The following is a 14,730-nucleotide window of genomic DNA, read 5'->3' as shown; positions in this document are numbered from 1 at the left end:
GCAATAACAGTGTTAATAGTAATGATTGCAGTTTACATGTACCGTGTGCCTCCTATGTGCTGAGCGCTGTTCCAAGTACTTCTAGACATGAACTCATTTAATATGCCCTCAAATCCTACAAGTGATACTTACAATTCTTCCCCCTTTTACAGATGATGAAGCTGAGGCCCAGAAAAAATTGTGTGATTTGCTTGAGTTCATGCAACTCATGGCAGAGTGCGGTATTCAGTCTTAACAGATTGACTCCAGAACTTGCTCTCAGCCTATCTACTTTTAGGTCGTGAGTGACACATAATAAGGGCTTCTCTGGTGGCTCAGAGGCAAAGAATCTGCCTGTCAATGCAGGAGGTGAGGGTTCAGTCCCTGGGTGGGGAAGATCCCCTGCAGAAGGATATGGCAACCCATTCTAGTTTTCTTGTCTGGGAAATCCCACGGACAGAGGAGTTTGGAGGGCTATGGTCCCTGGGGTTGCAAAAGAGTCAGACATGACTTAGCAACTAAACAACAACAAGTGCTCCTAAACTGAAGTCAAGCTTCTCAGCGAATCACCCAAGGTGATGGTAGAAGATGGTAGAAGTCTATTTTGAACCTACTGAATGTATGAATCTGTCTCACTTCAAATCCTTTTGGAAGTTTCAGAAGGGCAGACGTTAAATTAAATGTATTAGAGTAAATGTTTAATATTTAAGTAAATATTAAACTAAATGTTTAATAGAATTCGCCTGTGAAGCCATCTAGTCCTGGACTTTGTTGGAAGATTGTTAATCACAGTTTCCATTTCAGTACTTGCGATTGGTCTGTTCATATTTTCTATTTCCTTCTGGTTCAGTCCTAGAAGGTTGTACCTTTCTGAGAATTTCTCCATTTCTTCTAGGTTGTCCATTTTATTGACATATAGTTGCTCATAGTAGTTGCTTATGATCCTTTGTATTTCTGTGGTATTCATTGCAACATCTCCTTTTTCATTTCTCATTTTATTGATTTGAATCTTCTCCCTTTTTTTTCTTGGGGAATCTGGCTTAGGGTTTATCAGTTTTGTTTTTATCTTCTCGGAGAACCAACTTTTAGTCTTGGTTTTTGCTATTGTTTTCTTCATCTCTGCTTCCATTTATGTCTGCTCTGATCTTTATGATTCCTTTCCTTCAACTAAGTTTGGGCTTTGTTTGTTCTTCTTTCTCTAGTTGCTTGAGGTGTAAGATTAGGTCATTGATTTGAGACTTTTATTGTTTGTTGAGGTAAGATTGTATTACTATAAACTTCCCTCTTAGAACTGCTTTGGCTGTGTCCCACAGGTTTTGGATTGTGTTTTCGTTGTCATTTGTCTCTCGGTATTTTTTAAATTTCCTCCTTAATTTCTTCAGTGATTCATTGGTTATTTAGTAACATATTGTTTAGCCTCCATGTGTTTGTTTTTCGCCTTTGAACAATGCCCTAAATGGGCTTGGTCTTCTAAGGCTGCAAAGAAAGGAAAAATTGGGGGATTTTTGTTTGTTTGTTTGGGGTGTGTGTGTGTGTGTGTGTGTGTGTGTGTGTAGTAGTAGTAGCAGCAGTAGTAGTAGTAGAGTCCTTTCACTACTTAGGAGGAGGCAAAAACATTCATCACCAACCTTAAACTCCATGAAGGCAGGACCTGTACATATAGCAAGCATTCAATAAATATGTGTTGATTCCATCAATCCATGTGTTTACCAAATCAGAGATAGGGTCTAGGGCGGTTTATTCAGTAGAGATTATTGGCAGGTGCTTAAGCAGGAGCTGCAAATCCAAAAGACCAGGGAGGTATCAGAAAGGAGTCAAGTGACTCTAGGTTAAAAGCAGCTATTGTGCCGGCTTCAGGCTGCAGTTCAGAAGCACAAAAATACATTTAGATATTTTCACTCCCACCATCCTCACATCCAGTCTCTGCACTGAAGTACAGGGAAGTCACACAGCTAATAAAGGAATTGGGATTCACATCCTGATAGTATGATTTCAGGATAAGCACCACTCTCCCCCAGGTGTGGCTTACGTGTGTGCAAGCATGGAGGTGAATGCAAGTAAGAGGAGCGTCGTGGTGGAATGGAGTTCTCCCAAGAAAAGGAAAATCTCACAGTGTTTTGTGAACAATTAGGGATTAGAAGGTGCTTCGGTGTCACAGTGGTCTGTAACTTTTTCATTCTGTTTTGTTTTTTTGGCGGCCCCATGCAGCTTGCAGGATCTTAGTTCCCTGACCAGGGATTAAACCTGCACCCTTGGCAGTGCAAGTTCCAAGTCCTAAACACTGGACTGCCAGGGAATTCCACAGTGGCCTGTAAATTCTGAGAGGTAGAAATACTACACACTGTCTGCCAGAGGGGATATATAGTGAAGGTTTCATTCTTTGCTTTCCATGTTGAAGATTTCTGTAAATAACCTCTAAGCAGCAGTCCTTTCCATAAGAAGGAAATACCAGCAACCTAACCAAGAACACATCTTTATAATGCTTTTCTGACGTGGGTAATTGATTTGCTCCAAGCCTCCTGTGTTCTCACAAAGGTCTTTCTCATGATGAGTGACGCATGTTTGCAGAGAACTTTCATTCATCCTCCTCTAGGCCCAGCCCTTAAAGGCACAGGAAGGAGGAGCCAGGAAGCTTGAGGGTTATGAACTTTTTACTAATTTTGTAATCCTAGTCACCAAGAGGAAATTTACTGAATCCAACAGGATTAGAGCTGAGTTTCTTGACCTTGGCACTGCTACTGTGGTGGGGGTGTGTTGTTCATTGAGGATGTTTACAGCATCCCTAGTCTCAACACACTAGACACCAATAGCAGCCTCACCTGTGATGACCGATGTCTCCCTCCAGACACTGCCAGATGGAATAGCATCACCCCTGGCTAAGAACCTGTGACTTAAGAGATGCAGACACACAAGTACACAATGGACATGCTCACCCACAGTGTACATAGTCACCGGGACATGGGGACTTCTTTTTGGGGGGTTGGGGAACTCTTTTTGGTTTGCTTTTTTGTTGGATGGGTTGTTTTTTGTTTTGCTATTGTAGTCTTTTGTTTGTTTTCCTTCATTTTGTTTCTATCGGTTGCTTGCTTTTTAATCTGAAGAGGAACCTTTGCCTCACTCTTGACTCTAATTTTTCAGGTTGGTCTATTTCACAAAACCTTTCCGAAGAGTTGATTGTAACTGCTAACGCTATAGGCCATAGCTGAGTGCTTGGCATGTTACACGTGCTTTTAAAAAACTGAATCATCAATAACGGGGCAATCCTATTACATCCATCTTGTGGATGAGGAAGCTGAAACACAGGGTGATTAAGTCACTGGACCTAGGTTGTACTGTTTCTGATCCGCAGAGTTGGGTTTCTGTCCCAGGCTGTCTGCTGCCGTTGTTTGCCTTCTTGTCCAAGCTGCTGTATTACACTCCTCTTCGGGGTAAGGCCTCCAACATCACTAATGCATGATCCTTCAATTACTGAACTCAGACTGTTAACAAACATGGCAAAACCTGGGCTACGGGTCACCAATCACTCACGTGCCTTGAGATCCTGTGTGGTGTGCAGTTTATGGAAATGTGGGTTTCATCACTGGCACTGATCGTGTCTTTCTCTTGGCACCTCCAGAGTGTCTCTACGTGTTCCCCTGCCAGTGGAACTACCGTCCTGATCACTGCATGTATGGAAGCAATTGCAGAGAGGCAGAGCGGGAAGGTGTGTCTGTCCTGCATGGGAATCGAGGTGTCTACCATGACGAGAAGCAGCCAACTTTCAAAGCACTCTATGAGGCGATCCGAGATGTAAGTGTGTTCTCGTCCCCATTCAGCAGGCTTATCAGTGTGATGCAGAGCACACACTTTGGTCACCCATCCCTTTGAAGGTCAAATAATTCCTCAGAAGCATTGAATTACACCAGTTTTCCCCAATGTCAGTCACATTACGCCTCTTGCTACCTGATCCTGTACCTTATTCACTCTTGACTTATTATTTCCAAATAAGTCACTCATTTTTTCCCCTGAAATAAGTTCACTGAAGGTGGAAATGTCCTATCAGAAACAGAAACCCTGTGCCATTTGCCATAATAAAGGATCATAGGTTAGGGTAAACATAATGCAATAAAAATAAAATTGTATTATTCGACTCAAGCTAAGCATGTTGCCTGGTCGCCAGCTCCAGCCTGTTGAGCGAACAAAGTGTCTAGGTGGTCAGTTAGGCAAGGAGCCAAACTGAAGTAACAGTCAAGTCCTGCCTGCTATAACTCACATACTTTGGAAATGTAGCCTTCCACATTGCCTTTCACCTTGAAGTTCCTGGGGGAAAACCAGCAACAGCTACTTTCAGAGATTTCTCTTTTGAAACTTTCATTCCCAAAAACAGGACTATAGGGGTCATCCAACTTGGGCCAATTATTGGGCCAAATCTGGTCTGTTTTTGTAAGACATGTGGGGTAAGAATGGTTTCTTAAAGAGTTGGGAAAAAATGGACAGAAGAATAGTTTGTGACATAAGAAAGTTTTATGAAATTCGCATTTCTTGATTCATAAATAGAGTCGTGTGGGGGCATAGTGACAGCCATTCACGTATGTGTTGTCTGTGGCCACTTTTATGCTGCAGAAGCAGAGATGAGTCACTGTGATAGACTGTATGACCCACAGAATCTGAAATATTTACTGTCTAGCCCTTTACAGCAAAAAATTGCCAACCCCTGACATACAGCCTATAGATTTTATTAGAGGGTTTTTTCTTGAGTATCCAAGAACCCTCATGATTCGTGAACGGGCTTTGGTAGGGGTGAAGTGGGAGTGAACCCTGCAATATAGTAATATTTCATACATTTTTGCATGTATGAAAATATGCATTTTGCAAAGCTGCCAATAAGCAAGAGATAAGAGAACACTGATTCAATCCCTGGGTCGGGGAGATCCCCCGGAGGAGGGCATGGCAACCCACTCCAGTATTTTTGTCTGGAGAATCCCATGGACAGAGGAGCCTGGTGGGCTACAGTCCATAGGGTCACAAAGAGTTGGACGCAACTGAAGCCACTTAATATGCATGCATGCAGAGAGAATCCCAGAGAATTCCAATTCTAGAATCTCCAGAATTGGCTTCTGTGGAGGGAAAATATTTCATGTACCTATAAGCTCATACTTCTTTCTTCCCCAGGTTCCTGCTGACTTAATTACATAGAAAATGTGTTCTGTACTTAGTGACATCACGTTTAGGTATTCAGACGCTGACTCCAGGTGCAGACCCATTCAGGAGTACACATGGAAGTTAAAGAAAACTGCCACAGACGTGGACATCAGAACCACGCCTTCAGCTGTTCTGTGGTCTGTCAGCCCTGGTCTGGGATTGAGCAACTGTGCTTCTAGAATTACAGTCTGTCATGTTTGTTTTCTGGGTGGATCAGAAAATAGGCCAAATAAATGTTTCATAAAGGATCCTGGCTAATACACCAACTGATTTTCCTCAGTTGGACCTAAAAAGACAATTCTCCTTCAATTCTCATTCATTTCAATCAGGACTGTCACTAACCCCATCCTGAAACTCGAGTGAATATGGACAGACTTCATCATAAAAAGACATATTTCTTCACTCAGCCACTGTGCCCTACAGTGCAGCCTGGTCAGGGCTTGGCTTTGGGCATCACTAGACCTGGGTTCAGATCCCAATATTATCACTTTCTGGTGATTGGTTACTAGCTCTCTGTTCTTGCCTTTTGTTGTTATTGTTCAGTCTTTAAGTCATGTCCAACTCTTTCCGACCCCATGGACTATAGTACTCTAGACTCTATGGGATTCTCCAGGCAAGAGTACTTGAGTGGGTTGCCATTTCCTTCTCCAGGGGAGTTTTCCTGGATCAAGGATCAAACCCACATCTCCTGTATTGGCAGGCAGATTCTTTACCACTCAGCCACCAGGGAAGCCTCTTCTTGCCTTACTGGGCCTCAGTTTCCTTATCTGTGAAATGGGGATAATGTTTTCTGAAAGGTGTTGTTGGAATTCAACATAATGATGGTGTTTACACTTTTTAGTACAGTGCCTGATGTAGAGTTGTGCTCAACAGTTAGTAGTTGTTTGCATGATAACAGGTTCACACTTTTTTTTTCCTTACCTCTCACTGTTTTTTCCTTGCTTTCTTCTTCTCTGAAAATATGCCCCTCTCCTCCCTCTTCCTTCTTTCCTTCCCTTCTCTTTCTTTCCCTCCTCCTCTGCCATCCCATCCCCTCTCCTTTTCTCCCCCCAACTCATATTCACACACCCTAACCCTGCGTGTATGTTTCTGTGAAGCGGAAGTATGATCTGCTCGCACTGTGACCCAAGGAAAGTTAGGTATCAAGCAGACATCCTGCCATGATTTTTTCAACAATCATCTGTGAAGAGCCTGTTTAACGTAGGAACAGTCTAGGTTCTAGGAAACTCAGAAATCAACAAGACCAAGACTGATAAAACCTGCTTCTCATGAAGCATATATTCTGGGTGGATAAAGCCAGACAATATTCTTATAAACCAAGAAATAATAAAAGTCCTTTCAGACAGTGAGAGATTAAAAGGTGACCAGAGCAGAGTAATGGCCATCCTGGATGGAGAGGAGGATTCATAAGCTCAGGTCCTCAGGGATGCCTCTGCCCAGCCTGAGCCTTGATCCCTGGAGGCCGCCTTGGGGAAATCTAGGGGAAGATCCTGCCAAGCAGAAGAAATAATGTGGAAAAGTCCCTGGGGCAGGAATAAGTTTGTGGGAAGAGGCTGCAGTAACCAGAATGACCAGAAAAGGGGAAAGAGCAGGAGATGAGCATAGAGAGTTCCAGATCTCATTGAACCTTTGGGGAAAGAGAGGAGTTTGAATCTTATTCTAATTGCAGTGGGAAGCCCCTGCAAGAAAATGATGTGCTCTGATTTATGCTTTAAAAATACCTGCTTGGTAACTGGTGGAAGGGCTGCAACAGTGAAGACTCAAAGGCTACTTATGAGGCTGATTACCACCATCCAGGTGAGAGATGGGGCCGGCAGGTACTTGTGCGGTATTAGGAGGATGGGAGGAAGGGGCTGGATTCAGACACGTTGTGGAGACAGAGTTGACGGCGCTTGCTGATGGACTAGATGAAGGATATGGGGAAAGAGAGGAATCAGAGATGAATCCATTGTTTGGACCTGTTCTTTTCCTGTCACTGGGGGAGACAGTAGTGGAAAGTTTTCATTCATACTCAATGTGTCTGACTCTTTGTGATGCCATGGACTGTAGCCCGACAGGCTCCTCTGTCCGTGGGATTGTCCAGCAAGAGTACTGGAGTGGGATGCCATTTCCTACTCCAGGGGATTCCCAACCCAGAGATTGAACCGGGTTCTGTGTCTCCTGCATTGCCTGCATCTGCAGGTGGAGTCTTTACCACTGAGCCATCTGGGAAGCCCCAGAAGTCTATCAGTGGTCTGAATCGCGCTGTGAAAGAAAAAGTGTTCAAAACATAGTCTCGGACAGAACCTTAACCTCCTTTTGGGAAGAAAATCACATTTCTGATAAACTCGCTTAAGCAATATTTCTGATGAACTTTAACGGATTAAAACTTGTTTTGGGAAACTACACACCCACCCACTCTGCTGTCAGGCAACAGTATTCTGACTTTTCATCATTCTTGTTTTCCTTTTTTTTTTTTTTCCTTTCTCTAGTCTTTTCGTTTAAAATGTCCTTGCCAACAGTGAATCTTTGACTTGACCTGACGGGAGGCCTTTTCCCTTTTGCTGAGATTGTAATAAAACTTTGACTCATGCTCATAATTAGGTAGTATGAAAGATTTGTTTGGGAGAATACAGACATATTCCATAGGAAAGCAGGATAATCTTTTTAAAGTATGAAGTGAGATAAAACCAACAACAAATATTCAGTACCTAAATTACTAAAATAAAGTTCACTGATGATACATTTCACTAGTAGTTGTTAAACTCTGGACTTGATAAGATCACTGTAGTTCCTTTATTAAGATTGCTATAAAGGCAAAGAAATACGAAGAATTCAGTGTTTTATTGTAGTAGATTTCAAGTATCTACTTGAATTTTTTCGATTTTATTGAAATGTAGTTGATTACAATGTTGTGTTCTTTTGTACAGCAAAGTAATTCAGTTATACACATGTGGGGGGTTTTTCTTATTATTTTCCATTATATTTGTCACAGAATATTGAATATAGTTTCCCGTGCTGTATAGTTGTTTATACTCAAATCTTGATCTACTCAGCAAAAGCATGGTATATAGAATAAATACCCTGTTCTGGGAAATACATTGGGATGGTCAGAGGTTCCTTTGGGCTTTTCCATAAGATGGTACGGAAAAAGCCCAAACGAACTTTTTGTCCAACCCAATACTTAACTCTTAAATTTTAAAAGCTTTTAGAACACAAATAAGTCATCTTTTTTTTGTTTTTAAAGTAAAGACACTGAGCCCCCAAAAGGGTAAATGATGGCCTGGGGTTGTACAGGATTGAATCAGGGTTTGGACTTTTGTCCTTGGAGGTCCTTTCCACTGTATCTAAAAACATACCAACTGTGACTGCATGTTTCCAGTAATTCCCTGTGTCATTTCCCAGTAAGTTATTTCCTTTTTAAATGACATTTGAATAACTAAAATAAACTTTTCCTTTTTTTTTCCCCACTCATCTTTCAGTTTCCCTTTCAAGACAATCTCTTTCAATCCATGTATTACCCTCTTCAGCTGAAGTTTTTGGAGACTGTGCACACTTTATGTGGACGAATTCCACAAGTTTTTCTGAAGCAAATTGAGAAAACAATGAAAAGGGCCTATGAGAAACACGTCATCATCCATGTTGGCCCCAACCAGATGCACTGAGTACTTCATGTTGTCACAAGTCAATTAGGCATCTCATGAACGAGGAAATATTCATCTTCAAGCTGCCTGGATCTCTTTTATGTGAATATTTCATGGTGCTCTATGACAATTGAGTTTTAAAAGCCTTGTTAAATGTTGCTAAATTAGTTGCCCCTAAAAGGAAATGTGCTTTAGGTTTTTCCTAAAATGCTACTTATCTCTCTGTTGTTTTTTTTAATGGTATTATTGCTCACTTAACATTGTTGAAGCATGTTGAGCTAGCTGTGAAAAGGAACTCTCATGAGCCTTCCAGTTCCCAAGTGTTGGAGACAATGGCAGTGACATCTGTTGTGGTATATTTTATCCAATTTTCTTGAGACTCTTTCTATGCAATTGGTTCCCCCCACCCCTTGTTATAAAAGTAATACATGCTTATTATAAAGCAAACAAACTTTTAAAAATTTTAGAGGAATCTATAGGTCAGTGGACCAAAATCAAGATGAGATTAGCCATAATCCTGTCAACTAGGGAAGAGATTTTTTAGTGTAGTCTCATCTAGCCTTTTTTCCCCTACTTCTGTATTTATTTGCCACTTGTCTTTTTCCATCATAAAACGTATCTAAAACAGGTAGTCTAAGTAAAACTTGAACCCTATGCTGAGATTTTTATGTAGGAGACTAAAAATTTAGACAAAATGATTATATTTACAGTGCTTTATTTAAAATGTGTCTGGGACAAAGAAGCTCTTCAAGATTAGGAGACTGATTGAGATGAGATTAAGGGAGTGCAAGCTGTGCACACACCCTAGTCTTGTCAGAGCTCCCATCCTTGAACCATTGTTGTAAAGACAGTGAAAGTGAAGTCGCTCAGTCATGTCTGACTCTGCGACCCCATGGACTGTAGCCACTAATCAGTTCTTTAGGCTGAGGCACTTAGTTTTTCAGGCAGGAGCCAGCTATGTCCCCCTTTGCCTGGCAAAGCAATAAAGCTGTCCTTTTCTACTTAAAAAATAATATGGCAGGAGCATTCAAATTTTAGCTAATTGGGCAGTGATAAAGGGTGAAGCATATCTAGGTTTTTTGTTTTTTAAGAAAAATTGTTTGTTGTTGTTCAGTCTCCAAGTCGTGTCCAACTCTTTGCGACCCCAAGGGCTGCAGCATGCCAGGCTTCCCTGCCCTTCACTATCTCCCGAACTTTGCTCAAACTCCTGTCCATTGAGTCAGTGATCCTATCCAGGCATCTTTTTCCCAGTCATAAGACATGTCTATTCAGCTTCTGAAAGGAGAAATTCAGTACTGCTGTTAAACCTAAGGAGTCTATTTAGCAGAGATGTGATTTTGTGTTTACCCAGAAACAAAAGCATTTCATCTCTTTGGTAGGTGTGGCCATGTCTCTTTAAACTCTTGGGCAATAGTTGGAAATTAAAGGCCAAGTTGGAATATAATATGTACGAATAAACAGTTCAGTGGATTCCATTGGCAAGAAAATTCATCTTCCAGCAGCCTTAGAAAGATCTCAGTTGTTGTTGTTGTTGTTTTTTTTTTTTGCCTTCTGTAGGGTTATCTAGCTGTGAGCCAAGGAACCAGGCAGGTCTTATCACCTAGCTACAGTACAGGAAGTTCTATATTCTTTACCCAAAGGGATCTAACTTAATCCCTAGTAGCTGCTATTAGCATAAGGGCATTTTGCATAATGCCTTATTTATCTCTACCAACGTGTGTATAATTGACCTCCTTGATGTTTGCAACAGCCTAATGAACTTGGTAGGGACCTGCATCATCTGCACTGGGCAAATAAGGAAATTGTAATACAAAGAAACATATCCGGTATCATTACTGTTCTATAAGACGCATAGATATGTATAAGATACATCCTGTTTTACAGAGAAATTTTGAGGAACAAAATTTTTATTTTTCATCACAGACAGACAGCTATCTGAAGGTTTAAAAGGAAAATGTTTTGTTTTGGTAAGCAAATATAATAGATATCCTATATATTGAAAGGCAATAGGATATCATAGGGCTTCCTTGGCAGCTCAGATGGTAAAGCGTCTGCCTGCAATGTGGGAGACTCGGGTTTGATACCTGGATTGGGAAGATCGCCTGGGGAAGGAAATGGCAGCCCACTCCAGTACACTTGCCTGGAAAATCCCATGGACGGAGGAGCCTGGTAGGCTACATTCCATGGGGTCACAAAGAGTCGGACATGACTGAGTGATGGGTTCTATAACAGCAGAAAAAGTTTTATCATGAAAAAAGAAATACAAAAACCTCAGCACTGCCAAAGAATGTATCAGGATCAATCAACATTAGTGTGCAGCAGTGTACAGTAGTAACAAATTTAAATCTAAAATGGTTGAGTAATAACCCATACTTTCCTTTTGACAAGCTGGATGGCCTGTGGTTTGTTATTTATGTTACGGGAAATTACCATTATGATGTGAAACTCTATCTTTGCTGTTGTATTTTGCTGTTTCCTCATTTTACCACTAAAGGTGACACCATTCATTATTTGATTTCTAAAGCCTGTGGGAGAATTTCTGGATTGTCTTTTGGATGGAGAAAGTGTATCCTGTATACCCACAAATGGAGTTTTGGTGAAAGAGCCAGGATGTGAGATGATTCCCTGACTTCCATTCAAGTTTTCTTCCTGCTTGTTCAATATGGCCCATAACACCCACCAATGCCATTCAGATTTGTTGGTGGCTCATAGACCTGAAGCAGTTTCTTTCCTCTCTTGGCAAGTCCCACAAAAACATCCGCTTTTAAAGACCTGAAATACAGCAATGCATTTTCCTGTATGAGCCAGGTTTACCGACAACTTTCAATTATTGGTTCTATTGAAGATACACAATAGGATTTCCAGCAAAGATCAGTGATAAGACTCTAGAACATTCTGCTATTGCTACTGCTACTGCTAAGTCGCTTCAGTCATGTCTGACTCTGTGCCACCCCATAGACGGCAGCCCACCAGGCTCCCCCGTCCCTGGGATTCTCCAGGCAAGAACACTGGAGTGGGTTGCCATTTCCTTCTCCAATGCATGAAAGTGAAAAGTGAAAGTGAAGTCGCTCAGTCGTGTCCGACTCTGTGCTACCCCATGGACTGTAGCCCACCAGGCTCCTCCATTCATGGGATTTTCCAGGCAAGAGTACTGGAGTGGGGTGCCATTGCCTTCTGCAAGAACATTCTAGAATGATGCATTATGAGACCATGAATTCTTAGAATTTGGTGTGGTTTTCTGCTTTGAAATTCCTTTGCTGTATTCTGAAAAATGTTAGGTGAGTTTGGTGGAGAATTTAGAAAAACTGATCTTCCAATCCCCACTGCCTAAAAGTGCTAATTATTTTCTGTAGTTAGCATGTTACCCATGTGGCAGTATTTTCTCTACTTTTGATAATTTCCATAAAACTACTACATTAACACCTTTGAAATATGATAACCACAGATTTTAATACAGCGGTCTCCTGAAACTTGTGGTCTGAAGTCTGCCAAAAGGGAACACTGCCCCATCTGGCACATTGCTCATCTGTGGGATGAGCTTGAAACTGGGTTTTTTCTACCCTCCTATCTTGTCCTGTCCTTTTCTGGTTTCCTTTAAAATTCTGCTTAACGCATGACTACAGAGTACCATTGGAGAATGCAAGAACACTTTCTAATAGCAAAATGTAATATTTTTGTGTGCATGGATATTGAGACTTTCAATAGCAAATCACTAGAAATTCCGACCATATTTTTCTTGCTGAATTTTTCTTTTCCCAATATAAATCTCTGAAATTGTGACATACATTAGAAATTCCAATATTTGAAAAATTGGCTAGAAAATCTAAGTTTCCTTTCAACTTCCAAAACAACAATTTAGCATTTAGGATATATTGCTCCAGGCTTAACTATTTATTTGAAATGTCTATTCCATATTCAGTGCTTCCACTTCAAATGGTTGTGACTTTTCCTGAATTTGTTGTCGACATGGATATTTATATGGACTTGTAGAGGTTTGTACTGTTTTCATTGCAGTTATGGTGTTTATATAACAAGCAAACCATACAAAACCTTATTCACAGTCACAGAATAATGATCTAATAATGGAGTAATCATTCCAACCCACCCTGAAGATGGCACTACATACAAATTTAGGATTAGATATAATACTGCTTAATATTTATACAGAAAAGATAAATCTCATGTGTTGGATAAACCAACATGAACATGATTTCATTATTGAATTCAGAATTATGTTTAATGTTGTAAGAGTGCAAATCATGATATCCTCGTTTATTAGTATGGGAAGCAATCATTTTTATGTCTTTCCGTTTCTCTCCTTCTTTTTCATCTTCCTCTTTTTCATTTTTGCATTTCCCTTCCTGCCTTTGTTGTTAGCTTCTCAGTGGGACCAAGATGCTTGGCATCAGTGGCAGAGCCACAGCACTTGGGGATCCCTGTGCGGACAGAACTAAGTTCTAATCCTAAAATCAAATCTTTATGGTGACAGTTTTCCAAAAACTTAAAAAAAAAATCACACAATATATGTACACACACACACCTCACATGTTTTTTAAAGAAAGACCCAGCATTTGTTGTGCTCTGCGAATTGAAGAATCATTGATAGTGACACCTGAGGTGAAATCATTTCACAGTTGCTGCGCTGGCATTTATTGGGTTACCCCCCCCCCAAAAAAAAAACCCAACAACACCTGAATGAACTTTTTGGCCAACCCAATAAAGCTAATGAGATTTCTCTGGCAACTGCAGAAATTTTCACAAGTCAAAACTGGAAATATTCTTGAGTCTTCAAGATAAAAGCACTTGTGTTTGTATCATCATATGCACAAACATGTAAGAATCCGATGCAATTTCTGCTTCATCAGTTTTACATGTTTGTGTTGTCACTGAAAAGTGCCCCCATTGTTTATTGCTCCCAAGGAGAACCTGAATGCATTTTTTATGTTGGAAAACTTATTTTTAGTGGTTTTTCCTTGGGAAAAAATGAGCATAATGAAGAACACTCCAAATAAAAAAGGAATTATTACAGCAAATTAAAAGGACTGATACAATTTACTTACTATCTTGTCATTTTTAAATGCCATTTCCTGTTTTACTTTTTTTAATTAAAACTTTTTTAAAAAGTGTGGTCTTTTGGTGTTATTTTGGAAGTGTGTTTCTTTTCTTTTGTAAGATAATATTAAATAGTAATACTTAAGTCCTTTCAGCCATTAAAGAAATTTGGTTTAGCATGTAGTTTGCCTTTAAAAAAAAAAATCATTAAAAATCTTCTTTGTTTATAAAATACCACACTGGAAGTTATGTTATTTGCATTTTAAAGGTGCTTGGTGTTTGATATACAATGAAGAAAAAATCAGAAAATGTGAAAATAGTTCTCATGTTCTTAAGTTTTATTTTGCAAAAACTGAATCTGACTTACTAGTGAAGTCGCTCAGTCGTGTCCAACTCTTTGCGACCCATGGACTGTGTAGCCCACCAAGCTCCTCCGTCCATGGGATTCTCCAGGCAAGAATACTGGAGTGGGTTGCCATTTCCTTCTCCAGGGGATCTTCCCGACCCAGGTATTGAACCCAGGTCTCCCACATTGCAGGCAGACGCTTTAACCACTAGCTAGTAACATAATGAAAAAATAACGTACCAAGAGTTTCGAGTCTGTATAAAGTTTTTTTTTTCCCTAATCCTTCAGTTCAGTTCAGTTCAGTGGCTCAGTCACGTCCGACTCTTTGCGACTCCATGAATCGCAGCACGTCAGGCCTCCCTGTCCATCACCACCTCCCGGAGTTCACTCAGACTCATATCCATCGAGTCTGTGATGCCATCCAGCCATCTCATCCTCTGTCATCCCCTTTCCCTCCTGCCCCCAATCCCTCCCAGCATCAGAGTCTTTTCCAATGAGTCAACTCTTCACATGAGGTGGCCAAAGTATTGGAGTTTCAGCTTTAGCATC

The 14,730-nt window shown here is 40.7% G+C and overlaps 1 protein-coding gene across 3 annotated transcripts in view; it reads left to right on the top strand.

Moving 5' to 3' along the window:
* GXYLT2 (glucoside xylosyltransferase 2) overlaps positions 1-11,306 on the top strand; it is an 83,089-nt gene extending 71,783 nt beyond the window's left edge. The window contains exons 6-8 of one of the 3 annotated variants that reach the window (XR_011251023.1): positions 3,596-3,768; positions 6,830-6,957; positions 8,622-11,052. Coding sequence is in view for 2 of the 3 variants with exons in the window: in XM_069562560.1 (XP_069418661.1) it covers positions 3,596-3,768; positions 8,622-8,804 (356 nt within the window). In the remaining variant the exon portion in view is untranslated. Of the gene's footprint in view, positions 1-3,595; positions 3,769-5,130; positions 5,459-6,829; positions 6,958-8,621 lie in introns of those variants that run through there. The other 2 variants (XM_069562560.1, XM_069562561.1) reach the window with 2 other exon arrangements.
* Positions 11,307-14,730: the final 3,424 nt, after the last annotated feature.

Source organism: Ovis canadensis, chromosome 19 (genome assembly GCF_042477335.2).
Source record: "Ovis canadensis isolate MfBH-ARS-UI-01 breed Bighorn chromosome 19, ARS-UI_OviCan_v2, whole genome shotgun sequence".
Classification (NCBI taxonomy): domain Eukaryota; kingdom Metazoa; phylum Chordata; class Mammalia; order Artiodactyla; family Bovidae; genus Ovis; species Ovis canadensis.
Note: the sequence above shows the minus strand (reverse complement) of the source record. Positions and strands in the feature narration are given on the sequence as shown.